At 46.3% G+C, this 20445-nt stretch overlaps 7 protein-coding genes across 7 annotated transcripts; 2 read left to right on the plus strand and 5 right to left on the minus strand.

Moving 5' to 3' along the window:
* Positions 1-1748: 1748 nt before the first annotated feature.
* JR316_0010421 (Transcription factor tau subunit sfc4) lies at positions 1749-5804 on the minus strand (the record flags this gene model as incomplete). Its single annotated transcript, XM_047896089.1, has 17 exons — positions 1749-1856; positions 1910-1971; positions 2024-2123; positions 2174-2298; positions 2355-2792; positions 2843-2966; positions 3031-3137; positions 3191-3296; positions 3350-3681; positions 3731-3832; positions 3885-3972; positions 4028-4165; positions 4215-4815; positions 4865-5136; positions 5190-5343; positions 5396-5540; positions 5777-5804. 17 exons carry the CDS (start codon positions 5802-5804, stop codon positions 1749-1751), a joined length of 3030 nt encoding a protein of 1009 aa, XP_047744134.1.
* A 592-nt stretch (positions 5805-6396) lies between these two features.
* JR316_0010422 (Cytochrome P450 monooxygenase 75) lies at positions 6397-8970 on the plus strand (the record flags this gene model as incomplete). Its single annotated transcript, XM_047896090.1, has 15 exons — positions 6397-6715; positions 6784-6921; positions 6974-7033; positions 7087-7099; positions 7163-7298; positions 7351-7744; positions 7797-7821; positions 7882-7898; positions 7951-8121; positions 8180-8204; positions 8256-8345; positions 8397-8452; positions 8512-8627; positions 8686-8865; positions 8923-8970. The coding sequence occupies 15 exons, from the start codon at positions 6397-6399 to the stop codon at positions 8968-8970; spliced, it is 1788 nt and encodes a 595-aa protein (XP_047744135.1).
* Positions 8971-9166: 196 nt separating this feature from the next.
* Positions 9167-10179, minus strand: JR316_0010423 (uncharacterized protein; the record flags this gene model as incomplete). The annotated part of the gene is made up of 4 exons (XM_047896091.1): positions 9167-9649; positions 9704-9815; positions 9868-9962; positions 10141-10179. The coding sequence occupies 4 exons, from the start codon at positions 10177-10179 to the stop codon at positions 9167-9169; spliced, it is 729 nt and encodes a 242-aa protein (XP_047744136.1).
* Positions 10180-11043: 864 nt separating this feature from the next.
* On the minus strand, positions 11044-11816 carry JR316_0010424 (uncharacterized protein; the record flags this gene model as incomplete). Its single annotated transcript, XM_047896092.1, has 5 exons — positions 11044-11259; positions 11322-11436; positions 11488-11548; positions 11609-11711; positions 11769-11816. 5 exons carry the CDS (start codon positions 11814-11816, stop codon positions 11044-11046), a joined length of 543 nt encoding a protein of 180 aa, XP_047744137.1.
* Positions 11817-13341: 1525 nt separating this feature from the next.
* On the minus strand, positions 13342-13824 carry JR316_0010425 (uncharacterized protein; the record flags this gene model as incomplete). Its single annotated transcript, XM_047896093.1, has 1 exon — positions 13342-13824. The coding sequence occupies one exon, from the start codon at positions 13822-13824 to the stop codon at positions 13342-13344; it is 483 nt and encodes a 160-aa protein (XP_047744138.1).
* A 1349-nt stretch (positions 13825-15173) lies between these two features.
* On the plus strand, positions 15174-17025 carry JR316_0010426 (Glycolipid 2-alpha-mannosyltransferase 2; the record flags this gene model as incomplete). The annotated part of the gene is made up of 11 exons (XM_047896094.1): positions 15174-15230; positions 15302-15633; positions 15707-15846; positions 15904-15944; positions 16043-16095; positions 16148-16221; positions 16283-16345; positions 16415-16510; positions 16570-16670; positions 16738-16909; positions 16973-17025. The coding sequence occupies 11 exons, from the start codon at positions 15174-15176 to the stop codon at positions 17023-17025; spliced, it is 1182 nt and encodes a 393-aa protein (XP_047744139.1).
* A 395-nt stretch (positions 17026-17420) lies between these two features.
* JR316_0010427 (Tetratricopeptide repeat protein 39A) lies at positions 17421-20445 on the minus strand (the record flags this gene model as incomplete). Its single annotated transcript, XM_047896095.1, has 8 exons — positions 17421-17774; positions 17827-18165; positions 18265-18426; positions 18512-18723; positions 18779-18919; positions 18975-19306; positions 19361-19710; positions 19768-20445. The coding sequence occupies 8 exons, from the start codon at positions 20443-20445 to the stop codon at positions 17421-17423; spliced, it is 2568 nt and encodes an 855-aa protein (XP_047744140.1).

Genomic DNA, 20445 nt, shown 5'->3' on the forward strand with positions numbered 1-20445 from the left:
TTAATTCTAATAAGGCTATGTGATTCTATACATTTTATCCCCAGTCTTAGATCTCACCTATTTAATACTAATAGATTTCGTCCATCGGAATTAGAGATCAGCCCTGAGATTCCGTTAAAAGATTTTCCATGGTAGCATGTAGGTAAGTAATTCAAATCCGCTGTTGGAATCATGATACACACTTACCTGCGCATCGTAGTTTGTCTAGTTGAAGAGATAACATACATTACAATACACTGCGTTTTTTGATATTTCCCTAAGTTCCCAAGCACTCCAACTTCTCGTATTCAAACAGGCGGCTAAGTTGCAGTAGATTATGATGACGTTTTGTTCAAAGTCGGTAGAAGTTGATGCGCGGCCTGTTCAACCAATGTACTTCCAACTCAAGTGCATCGCGGCGCTTGACTGTGTATTATGTAACTTGTTGACAGCACGTGATGGGTAATAAGACGCGTTAGGTAACGTTATATGCCATGTTATCTGCTCGGCAGAACTGGAACACTTTGTTTTGAGACTATCACTGAATGGGAAACCTTTAGGAGCGCTCAGCATTCAATTCGCTACTTAAACACTCACGTATGCACTCGATGCGGCAGCGAAAGAACTTTGCACCCAACCGATCAAGGAATTGGGATGTCTGATTTAGATATGCATTTGTATACATCTTCGACGCCCGAAGGGTGTGGGACATATAACTTTTCAGAACAGAAATCGCATCAGTAATATGAAGCTAACGGCCGTGCAACGAAAACAACGGAATAAAAAAGTTGGTTAAGAGCAAACTATAATATAGTGCATCCACTACTAGCTTCCCGTATACCTGGCGCCCGTGTTCTCAGGCGTCAGCTTTTCTGCGTTAGTGAAGTCTACTTGACCATTTTCGTCGCCGTGGATTACCGCAAGGCTTACCTGAGTCTTTGAGTTTTTTAGGTGATCGTCGCTGTTATTAATAACTTTCCAATAACATAAAAACCCGACAACGTTTCAACAACCACATTGTCAGCAGCAAACAAATCCAGTGGAATTGTCCAAAGACGACCTTGAAGATGATACACGGAAGAAAATTTTTCGCCGTAATTGCTGCAGCTGCCTGCAAAGTGACAACAGTATATGCCCAAAACCACTTCGGCGATGGTAAGTGTCTAGTCATTGACAGATAAGCACGCTGCTCACCTCTAACGGAATGTGTCGTGTTGCAATAGCGACTTTCTATCATGCTGGAGTACGTATCGGACCAGTTGTAAGCTATTGACTGCTAACATAGAGGAATTTTTAACTTTCAGCTTGGAAGTTGTGGATGGCAAAGTGTGGATACTGATCTGATTGCCGCTTTATCGTTTCCGGATATCGGTTGGAACAAAGAAAACTGTGGAAGGCACATTACTGTATGGTGTAAGCCTTGTTCTTTGTTGAGCAGCATAACAGAGGGTTGACATGATTACTGTATAGATCAAGGGAAATCGACGGACGCAACGGTAGTCGACAGTTGCCCTAGTTGTGGACCCGGTAGCATCGATCTCTCTCCAGCTGCATTTATGGCACTAGCCCCTCTGGACGCAGGAAGGATCCAGGTCGAATGGTACTTCCAGTGACCTAGTGGAAGAGAAGCCAAGCTCCCGCCACTCAAATGCGCATATTGTTGCCTAACATAGCCCATAATGCTAGCAATAGCGAAATAAATAAATAATGCCGTTAACTTCTGCGAATGCATCGCTATGAAGAAAAGGACTTTACTGACAAAATGTCCTTTAAACCGAGAGCCATCTGCGATACAAGGCGTCTGCTAGAGGAGTAGCTCCCGTGAATACGAAAATCAAAGACAAGTTGTACGCAGATTCCCGGGCGAAAAGGTCATCCTGTATAAACTTGTTAGACAGTCCAACGATCCAATGACCAAAAAGAGACTCACACCGTGTCTCTCAGCCATTTCAAGAACGCGTTCATAGTGCTTGACTGCATGTGAATACAGGCCTGATAGTTGGATATTAATGGAGTAATGGTACTGATAAAACGGGTACCGTACCAAGCTGATGAAAAGTCCTAGCAAAGTTAAATTCTACTTCTCGTACTCCGGCGTCATGGGTCCCTCGTAGTTTTCGGTATTTGGAAAGGAAGGCCATAGCCTGTGCCTATTCAGTCGGTTTCATCAGGTGATCAGTATAAACGAGCTGACCTGGATGACAAGATGGTGCCTGTTGTCGGACTGCCGCTGCATTGCACGTCCAATTGAGGCAATAGCTAGGCACAAGCAAATCATGGGGTCATCGGGGCAGTAGTCATAAGCCAGAAGCAAGTAAACTATTACACATTCAGTTCATGAGTATATGCACGATGGTGAAAATGAAGGCACATACAAATTGCGCTTTGATAGCTCTTCGCCGCAACGCAGATCTGCCCGTAGATAGCAACAATCACCGGGTTCTCTTTAGTAGGGATTTCAGGCAGGCCGGATCTGTCATTCAACACGGAAACGTCGTCGACACTAGGAGCGTCATCTTCCTGATCGTCATCCTCAGGTTCTGCAGATTTGTTTTGTCCTGTAGGAGCATAGCGCTTATTCAATGGATTCCACTTCAATATTTCAGGATTTTTGGCTGCTGTGTCTGATAATTTCATTTCGCGGAAAAGGTGTTTCTGCAGGGTAGAAGTGATAAACGCATCTGTGCTTCGCAAACCGCTCGCAAGCGATGACATAAGTATGCGTAATGGCTCATTATTGAATTGATGATGCGTTATCAGCTTCCTGGCTTGTTCCACGACGATGTCATGGCGTTCACCGGCAATAGCACATGCTAGAAATATAATTGAATAAGACGTAGAATGATTCAACATGTAGGCTTACTGATGAGAGCAAGGCGTATCGAGTCCTGGCGTTCTTTGGCTTGATACGCATTTGAGACCATGATGTGTCGAAGAATTTCCTCAGCGGTATCGTATTGTCCCCGTCTCGTCAATATAAAGCAATACTTTGATGAAGTTAATAAATGTCTGCGTTTATATATATAACACCAAGGCGGTTGGTTAACTGACCTGCATGAAAATACGCAACCAATCATCAAATGATATTCCGCGGAAAATATTCACTCCGACAACTTTTTCACCACTTTTGGCTGATTTACGTGCAAGACTGTCACGTTCTACAAATTATTTAGTCAGTACACAAAAAGATGAAGCAGCAGACAGAACAAACCAAGATCAAGTTGAAGACGAGACGCCATTCGTTCTTCGTCTGCTTCAGTTGCCACTTGCTGTTTCCGCGCCCGACTGCGCGGAAACATGCCACGAAATGGGTTATTCTGGACGATATGTCAACAGCTATTTCAATCGAACATGAGCAATAATAACTTACTCGGCTCGTCAGAAACAAATTCCTTGTTTCTCGGAACATGTCTACCAATTTTTCAGCCTCCATCATCCATTCTCGTTCAGCGTCTGGATCGTCGGCTAGCATAGCAGCCCAAATGGCCCGCATACGTTGATACCCTCTCACCACCTCCTTCTCTTTTTGCATCTCTAACTCTTTCAACTGTGCGTGCGTCAACCGCGCGGCGCGATTTGAGGTGCCTTTAGTCTTTGAAGTCACTTTGTCCTCAGCAAATAGCGAGGTCCCGCTTGCATTGGTTGGATCTTCTGGTTGATTACTTGCAGTCGATTTTCCCTTCTTTTTGCGCGAATCGATGACTAGAGGAAGATATCAGTTACATCACAACGCAACTAAAATTACCATTACCTTCGTAAACGAGGTCTAGTGCTTTTCGTGGTTCATTCATAATTTCGTATATTTCAGCTAGCTTCATCTTAGCATCATTATTGGTGGGATCAGCAAGTCGCACTGTGTTTGGTTTGGTCAGTGGCTTAAGACTAGCTTGCACGGACAGAGTAACCTTGTTCGTAGACTTCGGCCGCATCCCGTAGTTCGTCTACGTTTCTCATGCAAGCCGCGGTCTGCAGTAAGATATAGATACTCGTGGTCTAATTGGACATTAGTTCAATATATAATAATAGAAAGGACGTAAATTGGACTTACTGCCAGGTTGCCGCCTAGTAGCTCGTAGATAGGCTTTGCTTCAGCAAACATTCCACGCTCGAAATATGCGTCCGCAATTTCTGCGAACAAGACTGAATAATCCAAAACATCTTCAGAAAGTACACAGTTGGCGTGGAGCTGCTGACGTCTAAGTCTATGAGAAATTAGGCCAATGAGGAATACATACCTTTCCTTCTTCGATATCTCCCATTTTGATTCGTGCCACAGCCAGTCGATGTCTGGCATTCGGATCCAAATCATGGTGTCCTGCTGGTACAGCATTACCTTCATCAGGTACAACTCGAGGTGGCCACTCTTCCGTATCATACTCTCTGTCATCTTCGCATAAGTCCCAGTATTTCTGGTCCGACCTTCCCTGAAGCCATCGAGTACCACGACGAATTGTTTCCACAGCTCGCCCATGCTCTCCCATGACATTGTACAGATCCGCAAGGAGTAACAAATCCATATTGGAGAAGCAGCCTCCGGATATACCGTCTGTATAACCCGACGGGCAGGTTTGCATGTAAAAATCCATAGCATCTTGAAGGAGAGATGCACAAGTGGGAAAATCGGAGAGTTCAACGAGAATGGTATGAAGTTCACGAAGTACACTGAGATCGTGCGGAACGCGCTTTAGGATGCCCAGGAACGCGTTGCGTGCCGTCCGCAAATCGCCCATTTCCTTCGCCAATGATGCTCGATCCCAGAGTGCGTGGACATTCGTCGGGTCTAAGCTGTAAACTTTGCGATAGCAATACAGTGCTTGTTGTTTGTATCCGTGTTCTCTGACGTTGATTCAGCAAAATTACGCCTCAGAGTCGAAAAAGGGCTCACCGTGATTGACGCGCTAGGCGATCCCATTCTTCGGCATCATGGCTCAGATGGGCAGCCATGATTCGAAGTTGCAGTGCCTTTTGATCCTCCTTCATATCTTCATAACATTGTGCTAGTACTGACCACGCGGAAGCTGCTCGAGGCTCAATTCTTATAACCTCTTGCATGATACGAATAGCCTCGGGAATGTTGTTGTCCACATAGGCCTGATTACCTTCGCCGATGAGAGCCTTCACTTGCTGAGACAAAACAGGACCCGAAGAGCGTCCCTTCTGGACCAGAAATCAAGACCAGTCGTGGAGAAGCTGTGACCAAGATAACTTACCTTCTTTCGCTTTCTTCCTATTCCCGAGGCCTCCCGTAGATCATCCTTGAACTCTTGATCTCGTTCTGCCAAGTCAAAATCCCAGTCTTTTGACAATAGGCTAGTACCAGACGACGCGGATCCATCCCGAAGGCGAATGTTTTGAACGAGGCGGCTGGCTGACACAGTTAAAATACTGGAATATCTCCGAAAACGGAGATACGCACTCAAAGTCACCCTCAATCTCTTGCTCCGCTCGAACTTCCGCTACTGTAGGTACTTCCTCGTCAGATCCTGAATCTTCGGACGACTCTTCGCTGGTCTCGTCGTCATTTTCAGAGTCCTCGGTGAGATCTGCTTCATCTTCCCAGCCTATGTCTTTTGTTTAGCATATAAGCCACACTGATTTTGATATTTACTTGCCTAGTGTCTCTTCTTCCTGCATGGCGTGTAGGTTTTGAAGACGTTAATGTCCATCGTATACCCCGCGGTCTGGCCACTGGCCCTTTCCAACGGTTGCATGAAAACTTTCCCACGACCGACGCTAACGTAAGCAGAAAATAATTTTTCCCAGTTTTTTCTTCTTTCATTTTAAAAGCAAAACGAACAAGCAATCGAAGTGCTAAGACGATGCATGATGAATAAGTGGTGAGTGGTGGTCACCTGTTAATGCTTATAACAGAAATAATCTATTTGAACTTCACGTTCAACGTCAGAGCAGATCATTGACGTTGCGCAAGTAGGACGTGACGTGAGTGAATTTCAAATGATTATCATCGTAATCCTACTTAGCTGCTTGGTTATAAGACTAGATTTGAAGTCTCCATTACAAGGTCTGGTGACATGAATTGCACAAGAACGGAAGAAATACGGCAAGTAGCAATACAGATAATCTTCCTTTACATACTTGACTCTACTTGACTACTTTCAAGCAGTGTTGATGCATTCAGGATGACCAACTGACTCCAGACTACAATGCTTGTGATTTCTCGGATGTGCAATGTGACACAAGAGCCATATATTTCGCAGCTTCTCGACCACTTCAATGAAATCCGGGGTGTCCAGCGAGCTTGGATATTTGTGGGGTAGTCAGATGATGATACATATGTTTTTTCGCAGGCCAAGTTAATCACAGACCTTGGACCATCACAAAAATATACTCCATATATACAACCGCATGCACTGCTTGTGTTTGTTATTTCTGTTCTTCCCGTTTTCTACGCATCCCATGGTCGTCATAACTCCAGGTGTCGATTTCATAGCGCGAAGCGTAGCTTCGGTTGGCTTATTCTTCGGGATCGTTGTCAATGTCCACTCTGTAGTGGCCTCCCGGCTTGGGTACCATGCTCCTACATGGGCCATTGTTGCTGGAGCCATCTTCAGCATACCGACCCTGGCCACTCTAAATATCATGGGTAGGAAGCTGTATAACATGTATCAAGCATCTCGCATGGGTGCACAAATTGTACCTGAAGCTCAAGGAAAATGGCCTGGAAACTTGGACATCCTGCTGGAAATGATGAAGAATTTCAAGACTGGTTATCCTGGTGCGCCGTTTGTGTTTCTTGTTTTAGACTTTCGGGGCACATTAACGACTTCATTGCGCGGCATGTAGGCGATGGTCTCGTAGAGCTGCTTGAGAAAAGGGGTCCTGTTGTGAATATGCGTGTGATGTGGTCGGACACCATTTTTACTGCATCTCCTGAGCACATAAAAACCATGCTAGCAACGGACTTTGAGAACTACGTCAAAGGTGTGATCCTTCGTTCTAAGTAAAAATCATCCATCTCAGGCTACGTGTTTAGGGAAACGGTTTATCTTCAACATGGAGTCGGTTTTAGGCACAGGGGTTTTTAATTCTGATGGTGAGTCTATATATTGTCCAACGCTACACATCAGCGTTGAGCGCATCATTCAGGCGAAATGTGGAAGTACGAATGCGACTTGTCAATTTGGCTTCCTAGACAACATTAACATGAATTCCCGGGAATTAGGTTCCATCGATCAATCACAAGGCCTATGTTTACGCGCGAACGGATCAGTCACTTCGAACTCTTCGATCGTCGAAGTTCCCAGGTTGTTGATAAGCTTCGCGAACGACTTCGTCAGGGTTACGCTGTTGATTTTCAGGTTTGCGGTCATTTCTTCTTCATGTCGTGCAGAGTCATCAACGCCTTTGTAGGACCTAATGTCTCGATTCACATTGGACGCAGCTACTGAGTTCCTCTTCGGAAGCAGCGTTGACAGTCTCACTGCTGGGCTTCCTTATCCTGAGAACGCAACCAATGTCCCAACCATTCAACGAACCGCCAAAGGAGATGCCGCTAATGAATTTGCTACGGCCTTCCTAGAAGCACAAAATGTCATCTCGGTCAGAGAGAGATTTGGTTGGGTATGGCCACTTGCCGAAATAGCAAAGGACAAAAGTTATCAACCCATGCAAGTTGTGAATGCCTACATCGATCCTATCGTAAAAGATGCTTTGGCAAGGAAGAGAAGTATACCAGTCGAGGAAAGGGGTTTGAAGAACGGCGAACATGATACTCTCGTTGACAACTTGGTCAGTGTGACGGACGGTATGGCACCATTATCACTACCACATCAAATTCTGACTGAAACCTCTGATAGATCCAGTGGTTTTGAAAGATGAGATGTAGGATCTACTCCTTACCCAACTTGCAGCATTTTTTTGACCGATTATCTCGTAATTCAGACTGAATATTATGATTGGTATGCAAGCATTTACAAGCCGCTCGTTGTTACTCTGACGTCGTACTAACAGCCGGGAAAGATACCACTGCTTCGACACTCACCTTTATTTTCTACTTCCTCTCCATATATCCAGAGGTGATGAATCGTCTACGAACAGAAATACTAGATAAGGTAGGCCCTTCACGCCGCCCGGACTACGACGATATCAGAGAAATGAGATACCTTCGGGCCGTCATCAATGGTATGTTTTTTGATCAGGCTTCAGAAAAATGTTCAACGCTATCTCATGCAATCCACAGAGACACTACGATTATACCCAATCGTGTAGGTGGATTTTGCACATCATAATGCCTCCCGGCTAATGTATCGTTGTAGGCCTTTCAATATACGCGAAAGTGTCAAAGCTTCGACGTGGAAATCGAGTGATCCAACTCAAAAACCTTACTTCATCCCAGCAGGAGTCAAGTTGGTGCTCTGCCGAATATACCATTTTTTGCTCCTAACATTATCTGACAGGACGGCGTATTCTGTCTTCATGATGCACAGACGTAAAGACCTATGGGGACCTGATGGTATGTCCTATTTTTACTGGTTTACTCCGTTTTGTCGTTTACTTGTCCTCTTTCCCAAGCCGAGGAATTTGACCCAGACCGCTTCCTTGACGAACGCCTCAAAAAATACTTGTCAAAGAATCCGTTCATTTTCCTTCCATTCAATGCTGGCCCCCGAATTTGCTTAGGTCAACAAGTATGTGAACCTCGAATGACTATTCAGACTCAAATATCTGATAAATCCCCCGGTGTAGTTTGCATACAACGAAATGTCATTCATCATCGTCAGGCTTCTGCAGAACTTCTCAAGTGTTGAACTAGACCCCGATTCTGCTCCTGCCGATGCACATCCACCGAAGGAATGGGCTCAAGCCTCCGGAAGAAAGTCCATAGAGAAACTCTTCCCTAAAATGCATCTAACGATGTATACTAATGTGAGATCCACCTTTCTGATATCATTCCTGTCTTCAGACATATAACGTTTTCACCAGGGTGGTCTATGGGTCAAGATGACCGAGAGCGACAATATTAACAAATAATTTGTACAATTACTTTAAGATTGTATGCAATATGTCTCGACAAGTCTGGATTAATGAATAAACCTCTGTATAACATTATAACGGTGTGAAAAGGGCATTAAAAAGATAGTAAGATACATCGAAGGCAGCAAAAGAAAATTTGAAACAATTGTCGAGTGCCATTCTCTAACGATCGATGATTCCGAAAGATTCCACTCTAAACTTCGTGTGTGTGGACAATGGCCGGCCCTTGTACCGAATGTCCTTGGATGGCAGTGGCATGTGCTGGGACGGGGTGTCCTGGGACGGTCGTGGGGTGTGCAGGAACGGTAGTGGTGTGTGCTGGGAGAGCCGCCGTCTGTACAGTGTTTCCTGCAACCCCGGTAGTTCCAGCAGCGACAGGAGTAGATCCAACATTGTGTGCGGTGGGCTGAACATTGTTGTACGCAGTGGTGGTGGTTCCTCCCCCGGTCGTGGCTCCCACCGAACGGGCCTGACGAGTCTCAGGATATGTACCATACTCATTCCCCCCGTAAACCGGGTCGGAGAGTGTACGTTTGCGGGTCAACATGCTGAGGAGACTAGCCAGGATAAGGAAGGTACTCAGAATGAAACACATCCACGAAAATGCCTTGATTGTTTCCAGAATGCGACAGACTTTGTAATGGCCTCGGCAGTGCTTCAGGTGAAGCCATTTGTGCTATTGTTGACCGCTCAGGTGGATGAATCTTCTAATGGGGGGACAATTACTCACTGTCATTATAGCGGCCCCGACGAGGAACATGACCCATATAACAAATAAGGACATATGTTCGGATATGTATTTGGAGAGAGGGTTACGAAGTTTCCCAAGAATAGAAGCCAAGCTATGATAGAGATTGAGCGAGTGAGGCTCGAAAATTATTTAAATGGACGCACAACCAAGCGGAAATCAACAAGGCCAGGATAGATGTAACCAGTAATTCCACGATGATTGGGTCTAGTATCGCGTTCAGCGCTCCCTGTTCGTACCACTACGAACGATAACGTACCGTAAAAGTGACTATTGCTCGTTAGGATATCGCCATTTCTAAGACTTTTAGTGTAATGAATCCTGTATCCCGTTAATCCGAGCAATACCACAGAAAGCGGGAACTAAACACGGGCATAAGTGATGTACGACGACAACGTCAAAGGAACAGTGAAACAAACCAATAGCGCATAAAGCGCGGCGCGGATAGGGTTGAACATGTTGAGGAGATGAGCTTTGTGTAAGTGGCAAGTGTTGGACGTCGGTCACTTTCAGCGCCTGACGTGAACATCGCAGAAATTCCTCGTTTTATATATTGATCCACATACACCACATCGGTGAACCATGGCGGGTAAGTCAAGGCAAAATATCTAGAACATTGCGGCGCACATGAATCAAACGATTGATAACCACGTTTAAAATCTAGTAGATCAAACGATAATGACGACATTTAAAGACGACATTTTCCTCCTATGTGCGGAAGTCGGAAGGCAGCTTTCTCTTTCCGAAACATCATATTGAGAAGGCGTAGACATGGTGAAAAATAGAGGGAATATCGCAATGTGAAGGATAGGGAAATACCAATGATATTGATGATACCCTTATTATTGACTCCATAAACTAGTATGAATACTTCAGGAGGCTATTTAATAGAGAGACGTGGTTGAGACGGCGTGGTGGAAGCATGGAAGGATTTAGTTTGGGAATAAAAATAGATCATAGTGTTCAAAAAATAGATTTTTTTAAAAAAAAATATGGGCACGTGACTGTATGAAGATAGGGGTTCAACGCTCAACTGGTTCGCATATTGCAAAGCATGATTGCTTGAAGATCAGGTCAGTGTTTTAGGGGAGTGAATGTTGATAAATTATTACAATTGTTCTTGAGATGAGAGAATGGAATGGGTATTGGTGGGTATATCTAGCTAGTCCTTATACAGATAATTTACATGCACATCGTGAGCAGCAACAGAAATCAGCAGCGTCAATAACTGTTTAAAAAGACGGTCTGAGTGGATGAAATAGCATAAATAAGCCATCTCTGTAGACATACTATATCAATTCATTGCCTTCGCTGTCATCGATTTATATACGGGAGACGTTATCGCCATACTGGCTTTGTCGTGGATTCCATCTGCCGTGAAAGGGTTCGAAAAGGGATTTGTTGGCGAGACTAAAGAGAAGACTGAGTCCAAGGAGGACAGTGATGGTGATCCACCCGAGCCAAGCAAATGCGACTAGGGCAGAGAGCACACGGCATGCCTCAAATTGTTGACAAAACGACAAATTTCCCCAAGGACCCTGGCAGTGACAAATAGGCTCGGTGAGACTGGGACTGCACAGAAATAGAAAATACAACACACCGAAGCTGTGGCTGCCCCAGCGATCCAGAATATCCACAAAACACTAAGCCCAACAATCTCCACAAGGAAGGTAGTGAAAGATTTATATTCGTATCGTTTGTGTATTGAGTATCCACTAGGCGACGTAAGCACAGGTAGAAAAATTGCCGATAGGCCGAGAACGTACACAAATACCGCCCAAGGCATGGTTATCAAGGTTGTGAAGAGAATCTCTACGACAACGGGATCTGTGGAAAAAATAGTTTGAGTCAATGGTCAATTATGGTCACTGGGGGAGATCGGCGAACCCGAAAAGCTGCGACCGTTATTCAGAGGGTCATGGGGGGGTAGGTGGTTTGTATAATTTAGCCTGGCGGCTGAGAGGCAGAATAGGACGAATGTGAAGAACAGCTTTTTAGTTATAGGAGTTAATCGCGGATGGTCATGCACACTGTTCAATACACTTACCAGTATACAATAGAGTATAATCCTCACAACGGGAATATCGACCTGCATTTTCTGGAATGTCCGAATTCGCGACGTACAGTCCTAACTATTTGGGCTCCCTTGGGAAAGAGTGAGGTTTTGAGTGGACAATGAAGTGGGATGCCGCGTTCAACGCAGACAACAGAGGCCTTGAAAAGAATGTGTGGTATGAGTTGGGAAGAGGGTGTGTCTAAAACTGCAACAGAAAGAGCTGCGAGGCGATGATGGTGGTGGTGGCAGGTAAAGGGCCAAAAGCCACGCGCTTACACGCGGACCTGCTGCTCAGTGATCGTTGGCCACACGGCATTTTTAGGGTGTCGCAAAGCGTGATCTGTCGACATCGGCTACTTTAGTCGAAGCCTGGAAGGTGTCTGTCCAATGTCGTGTGAGGAGGCTCGGGCATCTGTGGAATGCCCTAACGACACGAGCTTGGCTGGCAACCAGAATATCAAAATCCATCCTTGAGCCTGCAAGCAATTTCTAACGGATGTTTGATACATAAAAGACGTCGAAAGACAAAAACTTCGGCCACATACCGCTGGTCATGGTGTTTCCCACATCATCATTCTGAATAATTATATAGCCGATCAGCTCTCAGTAGGTGCCAGGGATCAGTTCAGCATCCAAGCTGTGACTCGTTGTACGTTATGTCTACGCTGAAGTATGACTGCTGCTGACAGGCAACCACCAAATTCCAATAGTAGCCTGCACAGTAGTATTCGGCAGTGTGTATATACATGCTACAGTCTTTTGTTCAGCGTTCTTGTGGTATTTGTACGACTCTTTGAATGTCAAAAAAATGGAGTGAGAAAATTTCAGAGAATGATGGCAACCGGATGGCAACTACTACTAGGCACACAGGATATTTAGCATGCCGAGTTGCCGCATCTGCTCAAGTATCTGAGATTTATCTGAGATTGAAATGAGTGTCCCTGATGAGTTGCAATTAAATCTCAGGGTGCGCGAGGCAATGAGCGACAAGTTGTTAGATTTGGTCAAGACATAAAAAATTTGGAAGAGACGCAGGATGATTTGTAGAAACCATTACTCTCTCAATGCCGGAGTCAGGCTTTTAGCAACGGTGTAGCACGAAGCTAGTGTTGGTTACTAAAATTGTTTACACCTTCATTCAAGTTGGGGTTGCTGGAAGCTATGTAATATCCACTTAGGCCAACACTAAGCATCTTTTCTTTCTCCAAAAATGTTCTACCAAGTGATATTCTGCTAGTGAAGCTACTGAGCCTTCAATGTACTATCATTTGAGCGTTACTCTAGTCTCCGTCCAGGGATAAATGAAGCCATAGCGTGTAGAATACCCAATTCTATGGTGTTGGGTTAATAATACAACTTCCTTCTTTTAATCACACAATAAAAATAACCTGATACACAGTTCAGCTTTAGAGTACTTTGGGCAGTTACTCCTAACTTTTGCGAGTCAGAGTGCTGGTGCACTTATCCTATCTCAGCGGTTCTCAAACTAGTAGCTTTAGCAGGAGGTGACTAACCTATATTCAACATTCAATAGGGTTTTCACGTTATAAAAGCCCTTCTTGTGCTACACGAGTAGCTTCAGAGTCTCTTGAGATTTCATTAGTACGACAATATGAAGAATATCTTCAGTATCTTCGCTGTTGCTTGCGCCCTTCTCTTCACTGGAGTCGGAGCCGTTCCGATTTCCTCTGACGAAGTTGAGGCACGCGAAACCGACTACTACCGCCACCACTATAGGCACCGCTACCACCACTGGTACCCTCGTGAGGACGAAATTAACAACGAAGTCGCTGCGACTGAGAACAAAGAGGAAGGCGACCTCTTCCCATTTGGCTTTGGATACCACCACAGATACGGTTATTACCCCCGCGACACTGACGTTGAATCGAGCGCCGATGAAGATGCTGAAGCTGCCAGCTCCAAGCTCTGGCCCTTCGGCGGCTACGGGTACGGCCCATTCCGTCACCGTATTTTCCACCGCCCCGGATTCTTCTATCGTCGCGAAGATGAGGACACCGACGACGCTGGCGCTGTACCATACCATCATCGTTATCGCTACCGTCACCGTCGCCCTTACTACCACCACCACAGGATATACTAAATATGGTGTTCTAAACCTCGACGGTTAGTATACAGTTTTGTGATGATTGCTGGGATTGATTGATTTTTAGAAGCCAATTAGGCATGGCTCTTAGTGCCTGATTCAGTTTCTGCTGGTGTATCTGTGGCGATAACAAATTGTAATATATGAGAAGGCTACAAGATCAATCAAAGATATTGTTGTATTACGACAAAGTTAATGAACCACATCGTATAACATGGAACCCTGCTAAATCGCATTAACCTCGTCGAAATTATGCGCATTAGACCAAATCACTTTCAGTAGTCTCCGGTTTGAGATCACGCTTCATAATATTTCAAAAGTACAGTATCTTTGATCCGTAGATCATCCGAAGGTAATGCGAGAGCATATTCCGGCTTTGTCCGGGCCATCGTTGGGTGAGTGAAACGGTAGGAATCGAAGTGTTTTGACTGTTGTAATTCGACTTGCGAACAAATTTAGGTATCTTCTCAATATTTTTGAGATTTATGCAACACAGCTATTCTGTGCCTGGGTGATCTTCACTGATCTCCATGATCAGTTACTAGAAACATTGGCTTCCATCCATCCATACACCGACCGCGGACTTTACATGGCTCAAAGTCCGCATGGCTGTCTTGGCGCATGTCACTATCTGCTCTCGACCTCTGATAATAACTTCACAGTTGGTTCCCTCGCTTCTATCTTTGTGCGGCCAACGTACGTCAATTTCTCGGTCAATCTATTCGCTTCACCAGAATTTTGGATGGTCTGGTGACTCCTAATTTTTGAGTATCTTTAGATCCAGGTGTTCAGAATACATAATGCAGTTAACATCCTATATTCTGTCCTATATTTTCAATTTGGAAATAGCTTAACTATCATTACACACACCGGATCAGTGATCAGTTGTTTCACTAACATTCGTATCGTTGACACCCGCACCACCCAAATCAAATTCAAGAGCACTTCATCACCTGGAATTTTTATCGTCATATACGTATTGGAATCATATACACACTCAAACCATACATTCAAAGTCAAACTGTGCATCCACTACTGCTCCGTGCTTCAAGGACTTCAACAACGTTACAAAATGCAATCTCTTGGCGACATGTCCCCATCCGTTGTCAGTCAATACCTCCGGGCCACCCTGCGCAGTCCGTGAAGCAAGTAAAACACGGCGTTTTTGGGCCATTGTTGAGCAGCGATCTGGGTGCGGTAAAGAAATCTAAAAGGCCGGGTATGGTCGAAACCCTTCTGTCTTTTTTCTACTTCTACATCCACCTTGAATAATCTAAGATTGACCGACGACGATGAGACTGCTCGCGAGCTCGCCGGTACGGATCGCAGCCAGTGTAATGGGCCTCGTGGTATGACAAATATCCTCCTCTTCCTGATAGCCAAGTTTTAAGCTCTACACACGCACCTATCACGTACACAGATTCTGCTGCACTTTCTAGCCACGTTCACGCATGACGGCTACGCGCGCGCCACCTCCCTTCAGCGGTTCACCCAATCATCATCAGAGACCTCAAAGTCTGTTCAAAATCCCTCAATCCCTCCTTCACATGACATCGAGCCCCTTCCTGGCTCCGAAGCCTATCCATCATCTTCATACACGCGTGTAAACGCTACGTTCGTCATACTTTGCCGCAATGACCAACTCTGGGACACTATGCGATCTGTGCGAGAGATCGAGGACAAGTTCAACCACAAATATCACTATCCATATGTATTCCTCAACGAGGTGCCGTTCACTGAGGAGTTCAAATAGTGAGTTTCTTTAATTTGTTGACTCTTGTTTAGCGTGTTGGTAGAAAACTAACGCTGTGGAAATAATGCTTAGCCGGTTGAAGACGATGGCATCTGGGAAAGCCGAGTTTGGGCTCATACCGCGGGACCACTGGTTCCAGCCTGACTGGATAGACGAAGCTAAAGCGTCAAAGTCAAGAGAGAAAATGCAGTCCGAGAACATCATCTACGGAGGCGTGTACATGTTTCCACACATCAGTAATCGCGTTAATTAATCTATCTTGAACTCAGGCAGCCTCTCGTATCGTAACATGTGTCGCTTCAACTCCGGTGTACGTGAATCCCCCTGACCCCTGTGGCTAAATATATCCTCCACGTTGGACAGAACCTGTCAATCCGCAGCGCTAATCATCGTCTTCTTAACATCCAGTTCTTCTTCCGGCATCCATTGATGGAGAAGTACAAGTGGTATTGGCGCATCGAGTATGGGTTCTTCTTCAATCTGACCGTTGTGTGTCGTTGACATGCAATCTAGACCCGACGTTCACTTCCACTGCAACATTCTCTTCGACCCGTTCCGATACATGGAGGAAAACAATAAGATATACGGTGAGCCTCCCACGTTCTTACCATCCCAAACGTAATAAAACGTTAACTTGAACTTAAACAGCATTCACGATCTCGATGATCGAGTATGAGGCGACTATACCCACGCTCTGGGGCCATGTCAAAGGTCAGTCCTCGCCCTGCTGCGCGGATTTGTGTTTCTAAACGCTTGTCTCCCTGCTTACCCACACACCAGATTTCGTCAAGAAATACCCACAATACGTTGCAAAGAACAATGCGATGGGATTCATCTCCGATGATGGGAGCGGTGACCGATATAACCTTTGCCACTGTACGCCCTCACCCCCATCATCCAGTCACTCAATCTATATCTCACTGATTATTAAATAGTCTGGAGCAACTTTGAGATTGCAAACATGGAGTTCTGGCGCGGTGAAGCTTACATGAAATTTTTCGAGTACCTTGACTCACAGGGCGGGTTCTACTACGAGGTACATTTTTTGCTTCTCCCACTCCGCCCATAAACAGAAAATCTAACCAATGCATTTTGCAAAATAGAGATGGGGTGACGCACCTGTACATTCTATCGCTGCCTCAATCTTCGCACCGCGCGAGCAGATTCACTTTTTTGACGAGATTGGGTACGAGCACGCGCCGTACACGCATTGTCCAAAGGAAGGGGACAATTGGGAAAAGGGCAAGTGTACGTGTCGGCCGGACAACAACTTTGGTACGTTCCTATCACTCTTCATTTTTTCCTTACCGTCTGACTGGATGGGTTTTTGGTGGATAGATTTTGACGGTATATCGTGCCTCAACAAGTTCCAAAATTTCATGAAATCATGAATCATGCGACCCACAACATAACACATATAATATACCCAGCCAATTGAGCTCCTGAGGCATCATTTTGAAACCTCTCCCCTCAGACTAGTCATCCACTCTTGAGCCATGTACATTAGATATATAAACATTTGAAACAAAAAGAAAGAAAAACTATACCGGATGTTATGATGAGACGTTGGCGATTTGCGTCCGCTTGCAAGCCTCATAGACGAATAAATGATATCGATAAATGGTGATATAGAAAACAATGTCCAAAAGATAGATAGATAGATAGATAGACAGGGTAATAGACAGATAAAGTTAGCAGATAGTTGATAAAAAACAATGGGGAAAATACACTCCAACTCCAACCACCTCCCTTTACATTCAATTCATGTCAGATCCTTAAATTCACGTTAGTCCCCTCGCTCCGGACCCAAACAATCCAACGCCGCTCCAGATCTCATGACCAGAGCATTCTCCATACTATACCGTCCCCTGGCCTTCTTCCCCGCAGGACCGACCTCCAGATGCTTGCCCGACAACACAAGCTCAAGCTCATGTCTCGCCTCCGCTACCCGCCCCTGCGCCGTGAACAGCCGCGCGAGCTCGTAGTGCGCGTGGTACACCAGCTGGTGATCCAGCTCAATCTGTGGGCCATGTGTAAAGACGAGGCGGAAGGAGGCTTCGGCTTCGCGCGCGGCGGTTTCAGTGTCCAGCATGCCTTGTATCTTTGTGTCTTCGTTGGGGTCGAGATCGGCGTCGGGGTCCTGTATATCAAGATCAAGTCAAGGGTATACTTACGGGTAAGGGAGTACGCACCGGATACGCGATATACCGCATGCACACGCCCCGTAAAAATATGCCGAGGCAGACATCGTCCCAATACCCGCCGCCATGGGTCTTTGAATACGCTTTCTCAATCTCCTTCCTTTTCTTTGCCTCTTTCAATCCAGTGTCGGTACTGGCACCAGGAGACAAGCATCCATCAATCCACCCACACGCCTCGAGCAACCCTTTAACCTCCTGCACCATCTGCGTCCAGATGACGCGGCGCGGGGCATGCGCGATACCCTGGAAGACGTAAGCCATCTCAAGTGCAGGCACCGCCAGGCGATTTTTCTGCGAGAGGAATTTGCGTGCTTTCCGGGCAACGAGTTTCTAGAGTGAGGTTTAAAGGAAGCGTAGTTGTAGTGCAATAAATGGAATTGGACAGGATATTATAAGCATCAATATGAAAATAAATGAATCAAAACGCACTTCAAGCGGAATACTCTTCCCCGCGATTTTCTGCCTGAGGCTAGGAACCTTTTCCATGAGAGCGACTGCTTCTTTCTTGTTCTTCTCCCTTTCCTTCGGGTCGGCAGTCGGATACTCGAGCAAACAGACGGCCATCCCGTACGAGTAAATAGCTTTGGACCACTGTGTGAAGATAGGGGTTAGGGGATTGGGTTATTCAGGGGGACCGCGATATAGATAAACCCAAACCCAAAAAAAAAACACTCACAGTCGCCTCCCTCTCAAGCTCCCTCCAACACTCCAAACTTCTCTTCACATCCCAGAGCGCCAGATGTGCGATCGCCATCTCCCAGTAACTGATATGGTGCAGGTTGCGGTACTGCGTCTGCGCGTGCATCGCGCGGGTGTAATAGTCGATCGCGTCAGCCGGGCGGGAGCGCACAAGTGCGAGGCGGCCCGCACCGAAGAGGAAGAACACACCTGTCGACTGGGGTGAGAAATTGATTTTAGGAATGGCGGGGGAAAGCAGACGCACCGTTCGGATACCGCTTCAGATTCCACTTGAGCACGCGACTCGCAACAGCGATGTCGACGCCCTCAAACGTAAAGCTGGACAGCACCAAGTGGAAAATTAACAGACACATATCGCATATCGAGCGACGCACGCCTTCGTCCGCTATATACATGTCATTAACATATTCCAAAAACAAATAGAACAGAAAGACACTCACCAGCCGATATACCTGGCTCATCCCCATCCCTGTCGGTATCTCCCCACCCACCCGCACGCATCAAACACTCAAGTCCATACTGTCTATCGCCTTTGTAACCAAACAGTTCGACGAGCGCCGCGAGCTTGCCCGGCATCAAGCTCAAGATGATGTTGCACATCCCCACGCCCAGGAGGACGCCCGACCGGAAATGCACGTCAATAGATGGGTCTTCGAGGCGTTTGGAAGAGGGGGATGGCGGAGAAGCCTGCGACGCGGCATACACTGCATCCATGTGATCCAAGTACGCGCCCAGCTGGCGGTATATCGAGATCGTGGTTCGCATATTGAGCCTACACAACACTCAGTAACCCGAGGGCAGCCACTGAAATAAAGAAGTCACTTACGCCTCCTTGATAAACGCGAGCCAGTCCCCGCTGTACACAATCCCCAATAAAGCCTTCTCAAATAAACTCTCCGCGTACACTAACTCGGCATGGCGCTCGACGTCCGTCATGCTCTTGATCCATTGCACTGTGCTGGCACTTGCATGGGGTGCACCCGCGCTCGTCGTAGCCGAAGGTGAATTTGGCGAGGTAGGGTGCGAGGTGGGCGAAGTAGGCGATAGAGCCGAGGAGAACGATGATACGACGTACCCAGCAAGACGTGCCCCGCCGCCGAGAAACCCAGCACGCTTACGGTGCTGACCTGCGATGTGGTTCCCGTGTTTAGTGTGCGCGATCCCCGCGAGGAGGTCCTGGGGAGAGAAAGGTTTATCGTTAGAAATCGATATTTCAAACTAAAGCACACTCACAGCATCATCATAGCTCATTAAACCCTTCACACACTGAATTAGCCCATAACCAGTTGCGACATACAGCCTCTCCATTCCATTCCCCTCTCCACCACCACTTCCTTCCTTTCCTTTATCACCCCCGCCTTCCAACTCAACCAAATAGCCCTCACTCTCCCGCATCCGGCTCAGCAGGAATAGCTCAAGCGCGTACGACACAGCGTCAATGTCCCCCAGAGCTTCCGCTGGTTCGTATGGCTGCTGCGCGGCAGGTGGGGAGTTCGAAGGTCCAAAGCGGGATGTGTAAGAGGGGATTGTTGTCGGGGGAGCATCAGTGGACTGAGATGAGGGAGGCAATGAAGGTGACGGCATGGAGGACGGCGTAGACGTAGACGAAACCAACACAGCGCCCTCCTCAAACCCCAGTCCTAACCCAAGTTCCGAAGACGGCTCCATCACAATCGGCGGCAACAACGGCAGCACTACACTGGTGCTGTTGTTTTCCATAGCCACACTCTCCACTTTAACCGTCTCTTTATCCTTAACGTCTTTACTCCCCGCTCGATCCTGATCTAAATCCGTGTCCAGGTCAATGCTGATCGTGTCGGCGTCCTTATTCGTCTTCTCTGCGTCTATTGCAGCAGACGATGTCGACGTCGATGTGGAGAGTGAGAGACTGGAGAAGAGCGAGCTGAACAT

This window comes from Psilocybe cubensis, chromosome 10, assembly GCF_017499595.1.
Source record: "Psilocybe cubensis strain MGC-MH-2018 chromosome 10, whole genome shotgun sequence".
In the NCBI taxonomy this organism is placed as follows: domain Eukaryota; kingdom Fungi; phylum Basidiomycota; class Agaricomycetes; order Agaricales; family Agrocybaceae; genus Psilocybe; species Psilocybe cubensis.